General features: G+C 39.7%; 1 protein-coding gene across 8 annotated transcripts in view; it reads right to left on the reverse strand.

Annotated features, from left to right (window-relative positions):
* NCKAP1 (NCK associated protein 1) overlaps positions 1-21,325 on the reverse strand; it is a 190,854-nt gene that overhangs the window by 8,889 nt on the left and 160,640 nt on the right. For all 8 annotated transcript variants that reach the window (XM_089680847.1, XM_089680845.1, XM_089680844.1 and 5 more), the window contains 4 exons: positions 13,059-13,139; positions 10,160-10,253; positions 1,911-2,027; positions 1,708-1,817 (listed from right to left, as the gene is read on the reverse strand). In XM_089680847.1, coding sequence (XP_089536973.1) covers positions 1,708-1,817; positions 1,911-2,027; positions 10,160-10,253; positions 13,059-13,139 — 402 coding nt within the window. The remainder of the gene's footprint in view (positions 1-1,707; positions 1,818-1,910; positions 2,028-10,159; positions 10,254-13,058; positions 13,140-21,325) is intronic.

The following is a 21,325-nucleotide window of genomic DNA, read 5'->3' on the forward strand; positions in this document are numbered from 1 at the left end:
TCAATAAGACCAGTAATTTCCTCTCTTATTCACTTGAAGCCCCAACCATAAGGACTCTGCAGCATGACAAGTCTCATTAATGTCACTGTTCACTTTCACAGTCAAATAGTTCTTGACACACAGGCATACCCATTTCCCTCCTAACTTGCCCAGTGAGCTGTCTAACCAGGTTCCTGATACTCCACAAAGTCAAAATTCTCTAAGTAACAGACGTTCTAGATCTTCCATCTTGTTAGCCAGACTTCTAGTATTAGTTCACATACTTTCTTTTTTTTTTTAAACTTGTGTTAGCCATTTTATTACACTTTTGAAATGTTGTTAGCATCAGACAGACTTACAGCATTGGTCTTGGATAATGTACTTTCCCTGCTAATTAGGTTGGAAGCTATCCATCAAAACCAAGTTATAAAGCAAACCAAAACTTGTCTTTTTTGAGGTCACGTTGAATACAAAGGCAATAACATTCCAAAAAATGAGCAAATTACAAGGTGCAGAATGAGCAGGCTGAGCACACAAGGTGCACAAATAATCAGATTAACCAATTCACTTTGAGGAGGTTTAAAGTTATCTTCCCAAAAAATGCAAAAAAAGTGAAAAATGCCAGTTTTACAGTAAGTCATGTATTAATCGGTTTTTCCCTAGTAGTGCCTTTCTTGGGGTAATTTTGTTGTTTTAGTGTTGCTTGGCCACTGCATACACTTGGAAATATGAAAAAATAAGTGCAGCGCTGATTGTACAAAATAAATATAAACCTAGCCAGAATATCAAAAAAATGTATGCATGTAAGTATGCACTATTTATTTGATGATTTTTAGGCTAAGTTATATTTATTTTGCACAATTAGTGCTACGCATATTTGTGATATTTGTTGGAGATTTGGTATCACAAAGCTTATTTATGGTTACACCTAAGCGCAGAGTTTACTCCCATATACACATCCCTCACTGTCACTGTTGTACATATGGAATATTTACCAAAAAGTTACACCTTTGACATCCTCCAGTAAAATGTGTAAAACAGAGGAGGAAATAAAATTTACAATATACCACTTACTGAATATCTAGGGGTTTCTAGTGTAATAGCTGGAGGGCATTTAATAGGCTTGAGGGTGGCATGAGCTACAGCTCAAGATTTCCTCAACTATATACCTGCATCTTATATACCAAAACCTACACTTTAGATTAATTAGGATAAACAGGAGATTGGATTTTCATGGAAATATTTGCAAGATATTAGTTAAGAATTAGTATGTATTAAACAACCTACAAGTGCTTTTTAAAACATTCTACCAAATAAAAGTTCAGTAAACTGACACACATCAAAATGGCAAACTGGTCTGGATACACAGGATTCAATAACCCCTGGACATGAAGGGGTTAATCAGAATGTTTTCTGAACAAGTGCTCAAAGTTAAATTGCATATCTAAAGTACGTCCCTACACAGTGGCATATTACATCTCTCTACAACATAGCAGAACTGGGATATATTTTACATCTACAAAATCTACACTGCACATACATCTTAAAAAAAAATATGAACCCAGCAAACCAATATTTAATAGAAACTATTTGTTTCCAGATTTGCACATTTATTCATTTGGAGTGGCAGAAAGCCCGATGGCAGCCCTCACTTAGACGAGCATAATATATTAAGCTCTGACTGAATGGAGAAAAATACCAAATGACTGCATGACAAGTTATACGTACAGCCAAGAACTCCTTAAGACGATCCTCAATGCTTCCTTTGTGAATGGTGAATAAAGCTGCAGCAATCTGGTTGATGGCCTTTGCCAGGCAGTGAATATTATTGCAGTGACCTAAACCAAAAAAAAAATAAAATGGGTTAGTAAATACACAGTTGCTATGTACAACAAAGCATCTTTCTGGCTTATCAAACAACATTACAATACCTTCTATGGCCGGGCTGTACTGAGACATCACGTTGCTAGCCAAGGTTGGCAAAGACACGGCCACAAAGACCATAAGAAGGCAGGCAATTTTGTACTCTTCCTCTGGACTGATTGTTTCTGCAATGAAAAACAAAATTGCTTTAGCTATACACAACTTAAGTCAGGAATATGAATTTAAATTACCAATTTTATACTAGATGGCAGCTTTAAAGGATCTGTGCCAGTCCCCTCTGAGAGTACATACAGGCTGCTGCAATCCCTGCGTAGTTTTATGTGGTTCTGCATAAGAAAATTAACTATGATCCCAAATGAGCTGTGGCACCAGGGTTTTTTTTTTGTTCAGCTAGCTCTTAATTACCTAACAGAACCTAAAAAAGAAAAACAAAAGGACATATCAATGGACGTGATGTATTTGACAAATTCTGGGAAATTGCATGCTGATGGCCAAATCGTGTCCTGCAATTCAACTCAAAAAGGCTACTTTCAAAGATAGTCAACTGCTTCCCCACCGCCCTATAGTAGAACTACTATTACAGGGCTATGCAAAATCACAAATATATACATGATTTGCATTTCCGGGTAGGAGCATGTGCGCCGCCCAACCCATGCCACCATTGGTGGCTACAGATGTCAATCACCGTGTCCCGGCAATCGCCGAGTAACACTGACAGGGGAGACACCTGTGTGCAAACACAGGTCTCTCTCCTGCTAGCAAGGACATGCTGCTGTGCATTTCTCTGCACAGCAGTGAAATACACAGCAGCATGTTTCCCTAGTAAAACACACACAGCACATTATGTAAAACAGCACAGAGTTAACCCTTTTATCGCCCCAAATATTAACACCTTCCTGCCCAGTGTCATTAGTACAGGGTCAGTGCTTTTTATTAGCACTGATTACTGTATTAGTGTCATTGGGATGTCAGTAGCAGTCAGTTTCCACCCAGTGTCAAAATGCCCACCACAGTCCCGCTATAAGTCGCTGATCGCCACCATTACTAGTATAAAAAAAATAAAAACTACAGTATATATACCGCCATTTGTAGACACTAACTTTCGCGTAAACCAATTAATTTAATGTATTGGGATTTTTTTTTATTTAGCAGAATACATTTTGGCCTAAATTTATGATGAAACTTGATTTTTTAAATTTTTTTTACTGGATATGTTTTATAGCAAAAAGTCAAAAATATATATTTTTTTTCAAAATTGTCATTTGTTTATAGCACAAAATATAAAAACCGCACATGTCAAATACCAATGAAAGAAAGCTCTATTTGTGGGGAAAAAAAAATACATAAATTTAATTTGCGTACAGCGTTGCATGACCGCACAATTGTCAGTTAAAGTAACAGCGCGTGTTGCAAAAAATGGCCAGGAGGGGGGGGGGGGGGTAAATCCTTCAGAAGGCAAGTGATTAAAGTGGATGTCTAATTAAACAGTCATATGGACATTAGAAATATGTTCACCATTTTTCCAGATAAATAATTTATATTGCATCTCAACTGCTTTGTTTTATGACCTGCGCAAATGTACTAACCAATACTATTCAGAGTTCTAAAGTTACTGGTTCAACAGCTGGCTTCAAAAAGCTTTATTACAGGTTTCCTAAATCTTTATAAAAAGTTAAAATGTATACACGGTATGTATTTATCAACCAGATAGATAGTCTGGACCGCTGATGCTTTCAGTACAAGTCAACATCACTTAGTTTTACCACTGCACTTCTAATAAACTCATCTGTGGCTTTCTAATAAAACTGTGGTTTCCGCCACAAGAAAATCCAAGTGAGATAAACAAATTGTGGACTAAAACTAATAAAATGAGCAAACCGCAAAACTACCCCCAATGTATTTCACAAGCAAAACCACACATTTGAGGAGTAAATATTTAAAATACAGTTCATAAGATTGTGTAAAGAGCAAGTAAAAATGTTGAATATTGTCATCACAAACAGAAATCATTACACCAGTTGCTTTAGTATCGGTTACTATTTTAGGTGCCTAACAAAGTATTTTAAAGTAGGAAGCGGATCTGCATAAAAAATACTTCCCAATCGACTGCAGTCACTGAAGGGGTGTGGCTTAGCAAAAGTGTGTGTGGTCTGGTATAACTACGGCTATGCTGGTTGATGTGGCTTCTTAGGCTAAAGCTGAACTTTATGGGAAAAATATAAAATGGGCAAACAGACAGGATTTTTAATGCAGAAGAGACAGACTTTGTCTCTTCTGCATTAAAGTTAGTTACTTGCCTGTCCGCCCCTGTACAGTGAGCTTCGAGGGGAAAAAAAAAAAAAAGATTCTGGCAGTAGTAACTTAACCAGTTTGGCTCCAGAGCAATTTGTTTTTATTTTTCGCATACATGTAAAAATCTTAATTTCTTGCAATAAAATTACTTAAACCCACAGAATATTATATATTTTCTGAAAGCAGAGTCCCTGTATAATGAAAAGGTGATAGTTGCAATTTTTTATGTCACATGATATTTGTGCAACTGTTTATGAAAACGCAAATTTTCAGGGAAAAAAATTAAAATTAATGTTCGTGCAAACACAATATAGAATACCCATATTTGGTTAAAATATAAAAGACGAGGTTGTATTGAGAAAATAAAATAGCAAACATTCTATGTCTTAAAATTGCATGCACCCGAGATATCGCCAAAAACTATGGTGTCCAAAGATCACTATAGGTGACGCTTTAAAAACCTTTACAGCTCATCAGTTTAGAGTTAACTAGAAGCTCTTGTGCTAGAATTTTTGTTCTCACTCTGATGTTCGCAGCAATATGTCGGTTTACAAACACACTCGGCTTGCAGGTGTGCTGGGTAACAAGGGTTACAGCATATAAAAAAAAATAATTATATTTTATTATAATTTTAAACTTTTTTCTTTTATTTATTTATACTTGACTGCTATCTCAAAGGGGTTAATAAACCTCTATGTGATAGCATTAGGCAAATGACTCTTTATGAAGACATTTTGGGTCTAATAAACCCCAATGTCTCCCCTGCCTTTCACACCATCTAACCAAGCACAGATCAGATTGGTTAGATGTGTGCCCTGGCTGTACTGGCCCGGAAATGGTGCATCTGAAACCAGAAGTGACATCACCTCTGGTTTTCATTGTTTGCATGCTTTGACTCAGTCAAACAGCGCTCTCCCTCCCTGATTGGCAGCTATGTAGCTAAACAAAAACAACACAAGCTTGTGATTAAAGGTTCACACTTTGGGCGTACATAGTATGTACAAAAAGCAAACTGGTAAAAAAATATATTAAACCCAAAACCAAAAATGTATTATATTGCAGCTTACCAATCAGATATGGTGGCTGTGTCAGTTTTCTTTCCCTGTTTTCACCTGTTGATTGGATCATTAACACACCTCCTTTATTAGAGAGACATCACTTTGAAGGAATGAGCAAAGGACACAGCATTGTCAGTTTTGGAGGGGGGGGGACTGCGGATTGAGTGTTAATGGTAGTCGCCGATTTGAATACAAATAACAAAAGAGTGGGAAATTTGACTGGAGAGTGAAAAACAGTTTTGCTTTCGACTGCTGGTGCTTGTAGTGTTTTTACCCCCACTTTGGGGTCTTGTTAGCAGCCTTTACTTTTTTAAAATCACCTTTTCTGTCACTTTTTAAATAGCATTTTTTTTCCCTTTCCTTCCTTCAGTCTGATAACTAAGGGGAGGGGTTAATTGGCCACAAGTGCTACAGGTGCTATTTAACTTTCTGTAGAGCTCATTCTTGAGCTTGCCTGTATTTTGCTTGCTGGACATTTGATAAAATGGAGTTAAAAACAGGAGTCTTCTAACCTGTGACAACAGATACTCCCTGTTAGTAATAATAATATTGTAACTGGGATAATGAGTGCTAGCAGGGTTGAAGGTTTTAGGCAGTGCACAATGTGCCGCATGTATGCAACAATAAAGCAACAGCTCCAGGATGGAAACCGCTTTGACAGATGTGAGCAGGTTACCCTTCTGAAAGCTCGCATTAAAGATCTGGAAAATCAAGTTGCAATACTGGGCAGAACCGACAACCTTTCAAGGGGTCTTTTGCTCTCTGAGCAGGTAGATAATGGGATTTATGTGAAGGGGCTAGTTAGGATTATCAGGTAGGAAGATGGGTTACTGTAGTGAGAGGGATTGGTAGGGGCTCACAGAAAAGGAAGGACTGCCCTGGGTTTGAGCACCCAAACAGATTTGCCAAGTTGGATGAAGATGTGGAGGCGGAAAGCTCAGGGGTGGCAGCCCTGGATGTCACTGCTCGGGTGAGCAGACCATCTTGGAGGGGTGGTGGGGGTAGTGTAAGAAGGCCTAGATGGTTGTTGGTAATAGGGGATTCTATAATCAGAAGGACTGATAGAATAATTTGTCGCTAGGATCGCCTCAACCGAATGGTTTGGTATGTGGTGGACCAGGTTGATAAATTGCTGGAAGGGGCTGGGCATGAGCCAGCTGCCTCGATCTATATTGGAACCAATTACAGAATATAAGGAAGGTGGAGGCTCCTTAAGAATCAATTCAAAGAACTAGGCTGCAAGTTAAAGGGAAGGATCTCTAAGGTGATATTCTTTCTAGATTCTTTCTAGGGTTTCTAGAGCACTGGGCTGACTTTTCATTGAGGTGCAAACTATATGTTCGAGATGATTTATACCTAATTAGAAAGAGGTCTACTGTGCTGGGGAGAGGTTTATGGGAAGGCTGGAGGAGTATTTAAACTAGGATCGAGAGGGGGGGGGGGGGGAATAAAGATAATAATGGGGCAGACAAATCAGACAGGGATCAGTTCTCATTGGTGGGTGGAATGGGGAAAGATGGGGGGAGGTCTATGGCAGGTGATAAGAAAGTACCCTTGTTACAAACAACCAGTGGAATTGCTACTATTTGTACGCAAATAAAAAATATGCAAAATAAGTGTGCAAAAGGTGTCGATGAAATAAAGTGTTTGTTCATCAATGCTAGAAGTCTGCAAGCAAAATAGGTAGGTTGGAATTTTTGGTGCATGAAGAGAACTAGGCTTTAATTGGTATTGCTGAAACTTGGCTTCATTCTTCATATGGCTGGGAAAATTAATATTCCTGGCTATGTTCTCTTTCAGAGAGACAGGGTAAAAAGGAAAGGTGGTAGTGTCTGTCTCTATGTGATAAGTGATCTGAAAGCAAGTGTGAAAGAGGACCTAGTTGATGGAGAGTGTGATGAGGCTGAAGCATTATGGGTGGAACTGCACATGGGGGTGCGCACTACAAAGGTAATCATTGGAGTTTGTTATAGGCCACCCAGTGTTAATGACTTAGCATCTTGCACAGATCGACAGGGCTGCAAGAGCTGGGACAGTGATAATAATGGGGGGATTTTAATTACCCGGAAATTGACTGTAGTAATGGCACTGCAGGAACAGGGCAAAAATGTATAAACCTACTACAGGACAATTTATGGTAGAGTTCATAGAGGCCCCAACTAAAAAGGATGCTCTGCTGGACCACAAACCATGCAAAGCTTATTACTAATGTCCATATAAAAAAACATCTGGGTAGCAGTGACCATAACATGATTTAATTTATTGTTAGCTGTAAACAACAATCACATACAGGAAAAATAAAAAACATTCAACTTTAAGAGAGCTAATTTTCCAAGGCTGAGAGCTGCTCTCCAAGACTTAGACATGGAGGGAATATTGCCATCGATTAACACAACACAGAAATGGGAGTTCTTCAAAAAGACTATATGTGAACACACTGCAAAATATAGACCCATGGGCAACAAGTTTAAAATGCTAAAAATAAAACCTATGTGGCTTATGGCCAAGTTAAAACAACTATAAATAATAAGAAAAGAGCTTTTATAAAATAAAAAAAAGAAGGAATGCCATCATCACTTAAACGTTACAAAGAATATAACAGAATATGTAAAAAGGAAATCGAGGCAACAAAAATTGAAAACAAACAACAGATTGCAAAAGATAGCAGGACAAACCCCCCAAAATTCTATTCTTCAAATATATTAATATTAAAAAGGTGAGGTCCGAGCATGTAGGCCCTTTAATAAATGTGCCTTCTATTTGTCCCCAGCCAACCAATCTGTATTATTTTGTAAACACCTTCTTCAGCTCTGTGTATGCAAAGGAGCAGGGGGGAACTCTTGTCCATAATGGGCATGGTATTGACACAGCCCCAGATGATCCACATTGGCTCACAATTGATATGATCCAGTAATATTTACACAGAATAAAAGGGGTCCTTAAAAGAAATGAACTCTGTCATTTCAAATGACTGGCATAGTACCTTGGATTGGAGTAAGGCCAATGTGGTGCCAATATTTAAAAAGGGATCAAAATCTTTACCAAGTAATTAGAGACCTGTTCGTTTAGCTTCTATAGTTGGGAAGATACTGGAGAGTTTAATAAAAGACCACATACAGTAGATGAGTTCTTGCTGGAAAAAAAATATTTTAAGCAACAGATAGCATGGATTCATGACAGAGAGAAGTTGTCAAACAAATCTGATTTTATGAAGAGGTGAGCAAAACCTTGGACAGGGGGTGGTGGTGGATGTGGTATACTTGGATTTTGCAAAAGCGTTTGACACAGTTCCCCACACACGGCTAATGTGTAATGTAAAGTCTACAGCCTTGGAAACATCTGTATGTAAATAGATAGAAAACTGGAAAAAGATCATATTCAGAGAGTAGTGGTTAATGATTCATACTCTGAATGGTCTAGAGTTATGTACCCCAAGGTTCAGTGTTGGGACCTTTACCTAAGAATATGCATGCATCATACATACTAGGAGGGAGAGCAACTGGGGGAATCAATAGCGGAGAACGATCTGGGAGTTCTGGTAGATCACATGCTTAATAATGGCATGCAATGCCAAGCTACGGTTTCTAAAGCTAGCAAAATCCTCTCTTGTATTAAAAGAGGTATAGACTCCAGAGACCGATATCATTTTACCCCTGTACAAATCATTAGTAACACCTCATCTGGAATACGCAGTTCAGTTTTGGGCACCAATTCACAAAAAGAATATTGGCGAACTGGAGAAAGTGCAGAAAAGGGCAACCAAACTGATAGGAGGCATGGAGGAGATCAGCTATGAGGAAAGATTAAAGGAATGGAATTTATTCAATTAAGGGGGGATATGACCAACATGTATAAACACATCAGTGGTTCATATAGTGAGCTCAGTGTAGAGTTATTCACCTTGAGGTCATCACAGAGGACAAGGTTGCACTCTTTACGTTTGGAGGAAAAAGGGATTTCATTTCCAAATATGGAAAGGTTTCTTCACAGTAAGAGCTGTAAAATGTGGAATAGACTCCCTCAAGAGTTGGTGCTGGCCAGCTCAGTAGATTGCTTTATAAAGTTGATCCAAGGAATATCTAATTGCCTCATGGGGGATCAGGAAGGAATTTTTTCCCCTGCAGGAGCAAATTGGATCATGCTTTGTGGTTTTATTTTTGCATTCCTCAGAATCAAAGAGAAGAGCACAGAGGGATTTGGAAGCTCACCCATTTGACTTTTCACCCACCCTCCAAGGCCATGGCTTGCTGAGGGTTCAACAGACCTTTAAATCCCAGAAAAGAGACCATTTAGCCGAAAGAGGTGTCTATGTGGGAAACAGAGATGGCTGCTGAGCAGTGCTTGGAGGCAGAATGGTGCTCAGCAGACTAATGACTCTTGATGACCACCCCTTTTGCAGCACAAAGAAAACGGTCTTCCCCGCTATTGTATGCAGGGTTCAGGTACAGTAGCCTCTTGGCTATTAGGCCATAGAGATAAAATTGGATGAAGTCCATCAAACCCCAATTAAGGGTGTTAGGAACAAGCCAGGAATTGGGGGAACCAGACTCACTGCAGGAAATATTTTGAGACACAGAGGCACATTCATCACTTAAGGATGAAAACTAAAAACTGAGGCTTAATTAAGCTCAAAGTGATTCTGCCTTCTTTGGCCAGCATCCATACATCAGAGGATGGTAGTATAACCCAAGTAGTCATGTATATCTATGCCCTGTGATGTACGACTAAGAAAATTTACATTTTTTTTCCACTGAAAAGCTATTTTTTTTGTTTGTTTTTGTTTTATTTATAGCAAATTTTTCAAAGCTGAACTGCTAGGAGGCTTGTAAAGCATGTAAAGTAAGCGTGTAACTCACACACAGTCTCAGATTATTATTTACAATGAAAAAAACAAAACCTTTATGGTAAGAAAACTAAATAAAGCACCAAAAATATATGAAACATACCAGATTTTTGAGATGATAATGCCACGACTAAGGCTGGATCAATTTCACAGGGCAAGCCAGCTGCAGATGACAACTCATACACATTCATTGCAACCTTCAAAAAAAAAACAACAAAAAAAAAACCAGAAGAAGTTTTATATAGTTATTATTCCAGGCAGCCTATATCCAATTGTGTGGCAATGGCTTTTCTTTACAGCATGTATAAAAAAAAAAAAATATTAGCAAGCTTTCACAAACAACTGTGCATGCAAGTAAATAAACTGTCTCATTGTTTGCACTGTGCAAGGATATATTGTCCTACATATGTTAAAGAGGAGCTTCAATCTGGTTTTCAAAAATGCAGTCAGCACCTTCAAATACTGTACCTATTGTCTTTTAAAATAGAAAACATACAGTACTTGCTGGACCATGGAGTCCAGCTCTGTCTTTCCCGTGGCAGATTCTTATTAGGGCTGCGCCACCAGATTTGGGAGGCAGCTGCGAATTTCTGATGATTCACAGCCAACCTCCCATCTCGTGATGCAGGAAGACGGGTCCTGTAGTCTCCTTGGACATGTGACATTGTTGCAGGGAGAGGATGAATGCAACCCAAGGCGATGTCATTGCTCGCTTAGGCAAGGTTTAAGAAAATAGGAGCAGGTATATGTCACAAAAAAAGGTACTCACAGAAAAGAAAAAAAAAAAAAAACCCCCAAACAAATAAATGTTAGAGACCAGTTTCGTAGTTTTGGACCAACGTTAGCACTATAAAATGACTCAGTTTCAGTTGTACTTTAACCACTTGACCTCTGGGCCAATTCTGGCACTTCCCACATGCATGTAAAAATGAGCATTTTTTGTTAGAAAATTACAGCCTTTTTTAAAACAAAATTTTTCTAAAACATTTCATTGAATTTTAGTGCAGGCAAACACAATACAATACCCATTTCTTTTGATATATCATATAGGATGGTATGCCAAGGAAGTAAATAACATGTCACGCTCTAAAATGGTGTATGCCTGTGGAACAGCGACAAAATACAGTACCTAAAAATCTCCATAGGAAACATTTTAATAGCCTTTACAGGTTACCAGTTTGGAGTAAAACAAGCACTGTTTACATATGTGTGTGTGACCTACGTATGCATTTGCATTAGCACAGGGGAGGGGGGAGCTTTAAAGTTATTTTTTTAATTATTATTATTATTATTATTTTTGTGATCAACTTTATTGCTACCACAAGGGATGAATGACATTCATTGTGATAGCCTGGACAGTAACAGGTACTCTTTAACAGATCTGACCGAGATTTGTAATGTGCCCTTTGCCAGCATCCAATCACTTGAAAGTACTAGCTTATAACCCATGGTCTATGAATATCAAGGCTCTGTCCTGTATTGTGTGATAGATGTAAGACTTAGAAGAAAAGAGACTCTCCAGTAATTGACAGACTTAAATAGATCTTTACTCTGTTCAGTTCATTGGGAAACTAGTGGCTTTATGTTGAAAACTTAAATAATGGCAGTGGGGGAACACAAGAACTTTGTTCTTACCCTTCCACTCCGCTTCAAAGTAACAAAATCCTATAAGAAAGTGTACTATGCCTTGGTGTAGTTACAATATACAGCTTTTTACAATACAATATTTGGGTTTTTTTGTTCCTTCATGTGACATGCATTTTCCTGTAACCTTGCAAGAAACTTTAGAGCAGCCATATGTAGGACTTTTTTCTTTTTTTTAGCTGATCAATGCTTGGGACCATGTGTGTGCATGAGGTTGTCCTCATGTAAAGGATAAATGCTGGTTACTCACTGTACTGTATTGATATGTCTTACCATGTGGCAAATTTACCATTCCACAATATGAATTTACATCCTTGGTATAGGTAAACTCCAGGCACAAAAACTTGAAATATACTACTCAATAGTCACAAAGAATCTAAAATCTGCTTGGTGTACACCAAATGCCCTTGCCTATACATAGCCTGTGAAGACAGCACAGACCTAGATGGTCTTCCCACTACAGGCTTTTGCAGAAAACAGGGAGGTGTATAAATGACTAGTCACCCTTTACACAGAGAGAGCGCAGCAGTGACTGGCCTTTATTATAGGAAATATCTTCATTTTGCAGATGTTTTCAGAGTGATATTGTAGAAATGCACAAAGTAACTTAAATTTCTTTATTACAGGTAGTTCTGCAGCGCCATCCATTTACGCAGTACTATAGATATAATATATATATATATATATATATATATATAAATAAAACATTTACATCAGTCCCTAACCCTCAAGCAGCTTACAATCTAAGGTCCCTAACTCACATTCATGCATACACATACTAGGGCCAATTTAGACAGGAGCAAATTATCCTAACATCATGTCTTTAGAGTGTGGGAGGAAACTGAAGTACCTGAAAGAAACCCGTGCAGGTACAGGGAGAACATGAAAACTTCAGGCAGGTAGTGCTGTGGATTCGAACCAACGACCCTAGTGCTGCTGGGCAGAAGTGCTAACCACTTAGCTACTGGGCTGCTTGATAAGTACACCAAAAGGCAATGTCTCTTAGATTTAGAAAATGTTTGTTTAGCATGAATTTTAGCTTTAAGGAAATTGGTAATGGGGGAACTATATAGTCTGCCATTGATGACCATGTGAAAAGTGCTAGCTGCCTGGTTGTCATGATGCAGCTTTGGTTTGAATACATCCCAAGTCACTGAACAAAAATAAGAAATACAGAAAAAAACATTCTGATTTCTGTATTTGGACAGATAACGAACATTTTAATGAGGAGACCAGATAACGTACACCCGCCTTGAAAAAATTGGGCTGCTGTTGTTGATCTAATTTTTACAGTTTGCTTAAAGTAGGATATGGACGCCTCTGTATAGGTGTTACCTCTTCATGGCACAGACTCTTACCTTCATGTCAGTTTCCCTTGGAATGTGATCCTTGAAGTCTTCAACAGAACTTACAAGGAAAGGAATGTGGTAAGATAAGACCTAAAAGAAGGATTGAAAACGGTTATTACACCAGTCTCTCTGATCCGCTAAAAAGCTGATAAAAGATATTCCCTATGCACTTTTGAAACAAGTTGTTCAAGAGGTTTGCTGCTAAAATGTCAGGCATGAATTAGACCATGAACAACAAATAGATCAAAAGCAGTAATACAACAGAAAACATACTGTCATTTTTCAATGAACTCTCTAAAACATTAAAACCATCCATTTGTGAAAGTGTTAATGGCACCTTTAAGATAGAAGTAATCACTTATGATCCTAAATGTCATCTCATAAAAATTGGGTATGATCAAAAAATACCAAAGTAGCACAAGATATAGACTTCAAAATAAAATAAACCACCCGCTATGGGTGGAAACAATTCTGATTGTGCCTATACATGCAGCAATTAAAGTGGTTGAAAAAGTTTGAATGCATGAAGGTTAAAAAAAAAACCTGAGTGCAACAGCCCCCCCTCCCCTAGCCCCCCAATACTTACTTGAGCCCCATCTCAATCCAGCGATGTACACGAGAGCCTCGGCTGTCCTTGGTCTCTCCCTTTTCATTGGCTAAGACAGCAGCAGGAGCCACTGGCTCCCACTATCAATCACAGCTAGTGAGTCAATGAGTAGACAGCGAAGATGGGGCCAAGAAGCGTCTGTGTGTGAAGGGACACAGAGCAGCGGCTTGAGAGACAGCTGGCTCGGGTACCCCCATAGCAAGCTCCTTGCGGTGGGGGCACTTGGAAGGAGGGAGGGGCTAGGAGAGCCAGCGGAGGACCAGAGAAGAGGAGGATCCTGGCCGTTCTGTTAAAAACCACTGTACAGAGCAGGTAAGCATGACATGTCTGTAACAAAAAAAAAATGCATGCATAAAAACAACAAAACTGACAATTAAAATGTAGTTTGCCGTCTACCCAGGAGCACCTCTTTTTAAAAAAAATTTGTGTGTCTTGTATTTGCTTTTCGGCACCGCAATAGTATGAACAGGTCTTTAACCATTTGCCGCCCGCCCTATGGCCGAATGGCGGCCGGCAAATGTCATCAGCGTTCCGGGTGGACGCCATATGGCGTCCTCCCGCACATGCGCAGATTGCGCTCCTGCAGAGCCGCGCAAACTGTCACCGGCCGTGTACCTCGGACACGGCCGATGACAGATCTGAGTATCGGCCCCCGTTGCCGGTACCATGTGACCTGCTGTGACCAATCACAGCAGGTCACATGACAGTTGTATACAATGGATGGCTTCATTCATGCCATCCATTGTATACTAGTGGCTAGCTGTGAATGGTCACAGCTAATCACATGCACATGTCATCTGATTAGCTGTGTCCAAATCACAGCTAAGCACAAAAAAAAAAAAAAAAAAAAAAAAACCCTAAATTTATGAAGAACAATTATTTGCAAACTTTTATAACAGAAACAAAGAAAAATCTGTTTTTTTCAAAATTTTTGGTCTTTTTTTCCTTAATTTAGCAAAAAATAAAAACCCCAGTGGTGATTAAATACCACCAAAAGAAAGCTCTAGTTGTGTGAAGAAAATTATAACATTTTAGTTTGGGTATAATGTTGTATGACCGCGCAATTGTCATTCAAAGTGTGAGAGCTCTGAAACCTGAAAAATGGCCTGGGCAGGAAGGTGTAAAATTGCCCAGTATTGAATTGGTTAAGGTGACTTAAGTTTTAGCAACACAAAGTGATTGTAAACCCTAACATATACACAATGACATAACTGGCCTATGATACACAGATGAAACAAACCCTCCTACACACGTTGTACCTGTTTAGCTGAAGTATTCTCTTCTCTACATTCATTTCATACGTTCTAAGTCCAGAATTTATAAAGCTATTCTGAGCTTTCAGAAAAAGGGGACAGAGTTGAAATTACATTCTGCAGAGGTCAGTGAGGAGCTGATTGGAGGAAAGGGACACAACCCCCCTTTTACACAGCACACAGGTACAGAGTTGAGGCTTTCAATCTGCTGGAGGTCCCTGCCCATCACCATTTTTCTCTTGGTGTAAGGAAAATTTGACAGAAGTGATTCATGCTGACAACAGAGGAATAAAGTAGCAGACAGAAATGACATTTAGTGTTTTTGAGTGATACAAGTACACACCATAGAAGGTTATGCTTTGTGCATATTTCATATCGGCGGTTTAGAACCACTTGAAAAGCAGTTTCTCTTTTCAGTGGAAAAAGAAAGACTGTTGGAAAGTTCACAGTGTGAAGCAGCTCACGCTTCAGAAAGTCACTAAAAGCAATGTGTCTCTGAGACCTGAGCTGTATAGCAGTGTGACACTAGATGCCGAGCCTAAACCAAGTGGATTCAAACAACATTGGGGCTATGGAGGGTAAAAGGTTAAAGCATTCTCAGTTAGAGAACACGAAGTAAAACATTTCATAGGCATAGGTTTTCAAAAGGGAAGCATATATATCTGCTGTATTCTTGTATAAACTACAGCTAGAACAGTGAGTAAATGGAGAGGGTTCAAAAGACAGAACAATGGCATGCTAAAATGAAGGATTATTAATTTTATCTCCTTTCACACTTAGCACTCTGAAATATTTAGGAGGATGAGTCAATCTGAACAGCTGGAACATCAAACGCTCTGTTCTACTTTGGCTGCATGTAAGAAAATAAGCACTTGCAAAGTCTTCAATTATACACCTGACCATATCGAAAAGCAACCATTACACTGGCATGTTGGAATGTTAGCGTTTAAAATCACAGTGTAGCTAAAATGGTTCTGACATTTGTGGTGTGTTGAAAAACCCTAGGTTTGAGAATAAAGTATCTATTTTTTTTTTTTATTTTAAAGGAACCCACATAAAGACTATATAGAGGCTGCTTTAACTGTGGATCAAGATGTGACTTAATTCTAGAATTGTAATTGTTCCAGGTTAGCAACTGAAAGTAGTTAAGCCAGAGATAGCCAGGAAACAAATATACCCGGGAGGTGGTCAGAAAACACTGTTTCAATATTTAAATGGTACTTGTGACTGCACCTCAATTTTATAAAACGACACAAGATATCAAAGATATTAAGGAATTTTAATGGACTTGGCACAGAAAGAAGATCCACAAATGTTCTTCAGGTGATAGACAACGTGCAACTTCAAAAGCGTTCCTGATCGCTAGCCACACCAGTGCCAATGTAAGTCAGTACCACTGTTCTAATCGCTGGCTACACCAGGGATCAGGTACCAGTAAAGTCACTGCCAAAAACATTTACACTAATGGGGAGGTCTTTCAAATTCTGATTAGGCCTGATGAGAGCAGCGGGGATTCAAAGTCTGCATTGATAAATCCCTCATACATTTCAGACAGACAAACAGTATCTCCCTAGTAAATGTGCCAGGTATCGGATGAAGTTATATAAAATTTATGAGAGGGTCACAGGGTACACATATGCCTTCCTTGTTTAAGAAGAGAAAGCTAGCCACCTGGAGCCCCCTCAATGCTCATCTTATATGGGTAAGAGCAGAAGTATAGCTTGAAACCTTATGTCACCCTTATTCCATGAAGAACATCATCTCTGTGTGGGCAATTTCTCTCTCAACATGCCCTTTTCAGATATCTTTTTCCAGCAAACTGTGGCTTGTGGTACACTGTGACTAAGTCACAACAGCTTTCCATAGACTTGTAGCCACAAAGATTGCTCAGTACAAACTAAGGGAAGGTCTAGTCCCAAAACCTGATTGTGTTCAATAATATAATCTTCATATGGCAGGTATAGATTTCAACGAACCAGATGATGAAGCTCTACCTGGCAACTCAAAGATCTGCTTATTGGTACATTTACTGGTGTTATTGGAGTTCATTTAAGTATATCAATTGGTCATATACGTACAACTCATATGTCATCTATAAGTTCAGAAGAAGCCCTTCCTAAAATATAAAGAAGGCCCAATTTACTCAGGAAGACCCTGCACCTGGAAGCCTTCGATCTGATGCAATCATCTTCTCCCCTCTACCCAAATTAGAACTCCCCACAAAAGTGCTATGTTTGCTCCACTGTCCCCTACAACTTGGAATCTGCATAAAAAAAATGCTTCCGTCGCTACTATGTCTCACTACGATATTAGTGCAGGTATAGTGAAGGGGTTTCTCATGTGCTTGACAAGCTGCCATTTGCCTGTATCTGATCTTCTACATACTGAACCTTTGCTTGTTTACCAAGATTTTGACTGCTGCCCGTATTAACCCTTTGCGTGACTACTGATCACTCCTCATGCTGCCTGAACTTATCCTGGCCTATTTAAATTGACCATATTTCTACCTGCCACCTGGACCTTTGCCTGTTTGCTGACCACACCTCTGCCTGTACCAACCCATCTGCACATCCCACTGATTATGTTCCTGCACAACACCATTCCCAGCTATTCTTTTCAGATAGCTGTGCTCCTGGAACCACAGTTCTTGTTTTGTTCAACCAGTAGGTTAGGCCTGCTTGGTTTATAGGAACAGTGACTGCTAAAGGGAAAGCTACAATATGCTAAATTCACATGGAACTGTAGTCATATACAGACAAGAAGCTGAAGGAGAAACTTCCTGAGAGATCATTCTGGATGGCTAAATCTTTGTACCTGGAAGATCTAAATGGTGGACTGGAGTACTCTTTGCAGTGGTGTCTTGGTGCTCTTTGGAAAAAGCAGGAGTCAACAAGACTGTCCACAAAGCTGTATTTGACCGCTCTTTCAACACCTTCCCCCTCCTTTTATAGCAGGTAATATCTGATTTTGCACTCACACTCAAAATTGTTGTTTTACATACAAGTTGTAACATGGTTGGGTAATCATTTCACAATTCTGTGATGAGGTTTTGTTTGCCATAATATATACAGGTACGTGCTGCACTTTTTGAGTAATTGTTGGAATATCTGGTATCAGGGTATTGTGCTAGCTGCTCCATATTATATAAGGAGCTAGCGCAAAATTTTCTTTTTTCTATCTTAAGCTAAATCCTCTGACCACTCATACAGAGGTGAGCAATGCAGTGTGTGTGTTTTTTATTTTTGTGACATACAAGATTCAATGCCCAGTACATAATTAGTTCACCGAGTTTCACACGTGAAATCTCTGTATTCAAAAGGTGTACAGATTGTGTTCTGGAATGTGTTCTGGAAAGTCATATCTATAAAGTAGCTTATTAAAATAACTTCGTGTAAAAAAAAAATATATATATTTGCTTTCCCAATTTTCCAAAAATGTGGCAAAAAAATTTAATCTTCATAAGAGAGACTCACTATACCTCTTAGAAAATCCTTTGGGGTGTCTGCTTTTTAAAGTTATTTTGTGGGTGTTTCTACTGTCCTAGTGCTCCAAAAATGTGATAAGTAAACAGGAATTTAGAATTTATGCTCCTTGGATTTTGGGCTCCTTTATGTGTCTAGTCTGTGAAAAAGTCTCACAAACTGTATTGGGTATCCTTATACTCAGGAGTAGAAAAATGGGAAGCAAGTCTAGCTATGCTCATGTTGTGTGTATCTTAACGGACATATTTCAATAAAAAATAAATTTTCATTTGACAAAAACTTCTGGCATAAAATGTTATCAAAAGACTCCCCATGTTACTTGGCAAATATGTTGGGTGGGTCTGGTTTGGCAAAAATTTATGAAGAAAGTTTAATTGTAGAAGTTTTAAAACAAAGTTTTTTGTTTTTTTTTTTAGAAAAATGTTTGATCTCAGTTCCCATATAAAGTGTGTATATTATATATATATATATATATATATATATATATATATATATATATATATATATATATATATATATAAATAAAATACAGTGGTGAGTAAATACCACCAAAAGTAAAACCCGGGTAGAACCCGTGGGGATGAAAAAGCTTCTTGTGTGCAGAAAAGGAAGGACCGCGCTTTTGATGTGGTTCTTTCCCAGTCGGGCCTGTGGTAGAAAAGTACTCCATCTCCCAGTTAGATTTTTGATGTTTTTGTCCAAGGTGGGCCCCGAAAAAACGATCACCCTAGAAGGGCAAATCCGTGGGAGTCTTCTTTGGTGTCCATGACAGGTGACATGGTCCACTTCTTCAGAAAAGATTCAACGAAGGGATAACGAATGGCAAAGTGCCTCTTAGGACGTTCCCAATCCTTGTAAACAGATTTGTCAAAATGTGGAGGATAAGGGAACACCTTCGCCACATGCGGCTTTTGCCAAAGGGGACAGACGCCTCCACAACAGCCCCTGAAGCATCCTCCATTTTTCCATTTTAAAGCTTTTCTGCAGGTAATAAGGGCGTCCACCTGTACCTTTCTGTGTGCAATGGCAGCAGCAGAGGACTCATCCTCACTGTCAAAATAGCCAGGGATCTCATCAATAGGACCTGCGGACAGGCCCATGTCTGCAGTGGTACAGCCAGACTCAGGATCTGACGAGGCCGATGAAGCAGAGGTCGCTTCTTGCTTGGAGGAGGGGGTTAGGTGAGGAAAAGTGGTCCTGAGACGCCATCACTGGGAGGGAGCCCACAGGGAAGGCACTGATAGGGAGTCACAAGCAACTCCAAACCAAGGATTACATTGCCTATGCGGAGAAAGGATATGCCCCAGGACTCACCACCACCAAGGCATGTGCAGAGCTGCCAGCAGCCCCCTTACAAAGGAAGCAGGTCGAGAAGCCAAGTGGAACACACATCAAGCACAGTAGGACGCCTGGGAACAGTCACCCATGTGATCCACAAGGGTTGGAGGTAGCAAGGAGGCCTCTGAAACCCCACCCACCAAAGCCTAGGCCCCGATTGGTCAATGCAGACACCAAAAACATGGCCACTGGGTTGTAAGACAAGACTGCTAGAAGAGTTAGAGTAGGAAAGTCAGACCCCAAGACAATGGCTCCTGGAGCTCTGGCACAGCAAGGCCCAATACATTAGAACAGGCTGCTGCCGGGCTAAAAGAACATTGCTGCTGCTCATGGCAAGATCTTTAGGAAAATGGCTGCCAGGAAAAAGATACAATAAGCCTGCTGACCAGCCACAGGACCGCCAGGCAGCATCACATGGCACCTCCACAGCAAACCAGGCATCCCCACTTGCCAGAACTGGAGGACAGTATGGCTCACAACCCCAAGGTAACTGCTAGCACCCAGAAAAGGTAGCCCAGAAAAAGAATGGGGGGTGGAGGGGAGCCCAGGGACACATTTGTCAATACAAGGAGCCTGACAGGATGGCAGGGACCCCACAGAGCCGACCATCCCAGGGAGTATCCGCACCCCACCTGGATGGGAGAGGGGAAACGCTACTTGCTAATCCAAAGTGGCTGCAAATATGCTCTAAAGACAGAACTGACCTCTCCACCAAAGTGGGGGCTGTCGGCCAAAGTAGCTCTCTGACACAGACGTCCAGAACCCAGTCATACGCACCACTGCAAGGCATAAAAAAGAAAATAATCATACGGAACTACAGGTCCCAGCAGGGAGCAAGGTCACTACTCCTGAATACTAGGCATAAAAAAATTGATTGCCTATGCAGAGAGGGGTTTATATCAGCCAGGACTGCCCATAGGCGGTGCAGTTTCTTTTTCTGCCTAGTGTCCTACTCCTGTAGGTGGAGCTATAAACTCTATGATCGAAAATGGAAGATGCTGTGTCCATCAATGAATGAAAGAGAAAAAGTGTACATTTCTCCTTATGAAGCAGCATTTTGCAGTTCACTTCTAACTATGCTTTCACTGGAGATATCATCAGCGTGGCTTTCAAAGTAATTTCCTGGATGGGAACGTGACATCTACATATTAGATTCAGGCTGAGATATTCCTGGCTAACGTCCTAATGTAAAAAGAATAAAGAAAAGGCCATTACCGGATTATAGTGAACTAAAATCAGGTGGAATACAAAGCTAATTTATATCTGGCACAGCTTCACACGGTAGCAAGAAAGATATTCTGATATACTTCAATGGCTCAGAGACTTAAAGCTGAACTCCACTTAAGTCCTTTGTAGAAAGTGAAGGCAAACTATGAGTTAAGTTCAACAAGCTTCATGACACCTTCTGGAATTATCTCTGTTATTTACATTTGACAGGTTTTTATAACTCCCTGGAAGATAGCTAACATTGCAGTTCCAGGAGCCCGAGGCTGGAACTTCTGGTCTCGGCATTTTAGTAGAGTCGAACAGTAACGTTGATGCAGCTGTTATGCCTGCCTCTCCCCTTCTCCTGCCCAATCACAGAAGCTTTTGTAT

The sequence above is a fragment of the Staurois parvus genome, unplaced genomic scaffold (genome assembly GCF_062004578.1).
Source record: "Staurois parvus isolate SC_StPar_1 unplaced genomic scaffold, SC_StPar_1.0 ptg000251l, whole genome shotgun sequence".
Classification (NCBI taxonomy): Eukaryota; Metazoa; Chordata; class Amphibia; order Anura; family Ranidae; genus Staurois; species Staurois parvus.